Source organism: Otolemur garnettii, unplaced genomic scaffold (assembly GCF_000181295.1).
Source record: "Otolemur garnettii isolate 467f Iridium unplaced genomic scaffold, OtoGar3 scaffold00075, whole genome shotgun sequence".
NCBI lineage: Eukaryota > Metazoa > Chordata > Mammalia > Primates > Galagidae > Otolemur > Otolemur garnettii.
This window is the reverse complement of record NW_003852470.1, coordinates 8,168,828-8,170,282: the sequence shown is the minus strand read 5'-3', so window position 1 is coordinate 8,170,282 and position 1,455 is coordinate 8,168,828. Positions and strand designations below refer to the sequence as shown.

Below are 1,455 nucleotides of genomic sequence, written 5' to 3'. Positions count from 1 at the left end.
TTTACTTCTTTTTTGGATCATTTCATTTAAGTGTACCACAGAACTTTAACTCTAGGTTCAAGTGTACCATGAGATGAAAAAGGTTGAGAAATACTGCTTTAAAAGGAAGGATTATCACAAGAAAATCCAGCAAGGAACCTTTAAAGGGTTACAAAGATTGTACTAAAACACAAAACACTCAATTAAGGGCAGCTGGCATTATTTTTATTACCAACGCCATCACTGCCACTCATACATTATTAATACAGCTCCTACAATCTCTGACAAAGTATTAAAATAAGGGAAGGAAGGATAGCAAATCTCCAAGTACTACAAGACTAACTTAAGGAAGAGAAACGAATGTCTTAAAGGAACAGAAAAAGTCAAATTAGTTAAATGTGCCTTTATATAGGACAGAGCTTTACTTCAGATACCATTAATACAACCACACATCATATAATACTCTGCCTCAACGACGAGGTCAATAGATACATCAGTCAACAGCTTCAAACAGAAGAACGCAATAACCCATTAAAATACTCAGTGTAGGCTCAGCGCCTGTGGCTCAAGTGGCTAAGGCGCCAGCCACATACACCTAAGGTGGCAGGTTCGAATCCAGCCCAGGCCTGGCAAACAATGATGGCTGCAACCAAAAAAAAATAGCCAGGCATTGTGGTGGGCGCCTGTGGTCTCAGCTACTTGGGAGGCTGAGGCAGGAGACTCGCTTGAGCCCAGGAGTTAGAGGTTGCTGTGAGCTGGGATGCCACAGCACTCTACCCAGGGGAATAGCTTGAGGCCTTGTCTCAAAAAAAAAAAAAAAAAAATTACTCAGTGTAGTTTAGGCATTCCTAAAAAAAATCTGAGTAAAATATTTTATCTCCATACCTTTTGTTTCTTTAATAACAATAGCATTTAGTAATCCTTTTCCTCTTACGGCAGTGACGATATCAGCAGGTAGCTTCATGAGTTCATTTCTCAAGACAGTACCCATTTTGTCTGCATTTTCTGCAAGATTTTCTTCTTCCAAAACCTATGTTCAAAGAAAAATTATAAAATATTAAGATCCTCCATGGAAGGGCAGCACCTGTGGCTCAAAGGAATAGTCTATAGCTATAACTTTGCTTACAGTCCACGTTGCCCTCTTCCATAGAGGATCTTTTTTTTTTTTTGGCGGGGGCTGGGTTTGAACCCACCGCCTGAGGTGAGATCCTCTATGGAAGAGGGCAACATGGACTGTAAGCAAAGGGAAAACAGAACTAGATAAAGACTAGAGTAACTTAACTTCATTTCGATTTTTCAAAGCCTATGTATAAGATAGAAGTCCCATAGCTGACCTCCTCCTTACATTAACCACAGGCTTAAGATGACCTAATTTTCACAGACCAGACATGCCCCTCATGTACGTATCAGCACAGTAGTCCACTGCCTTTATCTCAACCACCTCTATACATTGACCAATTTGAGGGTTTTTTTTTT

At 40.0% G+C, this 1,455-nt stretch overlaps 1 protein-coding gene across 1 annotated transcript in view; it reads right to left on the bottom strand.

Annotated features, from left to right (window-relative positions):
• OAT (ornithine aminotransferase) overlaps positions 1-1,455 on the bottom strand; it is a 30,439-nt gene that overhangs the window by 2,644 nt on the left and 26,340 nt on the right. The window contains exon 10 of the mRNA XM_012807784.2: positions 865-1,009. Within this exon, the coding sequence (XP_012663238.1) occupies positions 865-1,009 (145 nt within the window). The remainder of the gene's footprint in view (positions 1-864; positions 1,010-1,455) is intronic.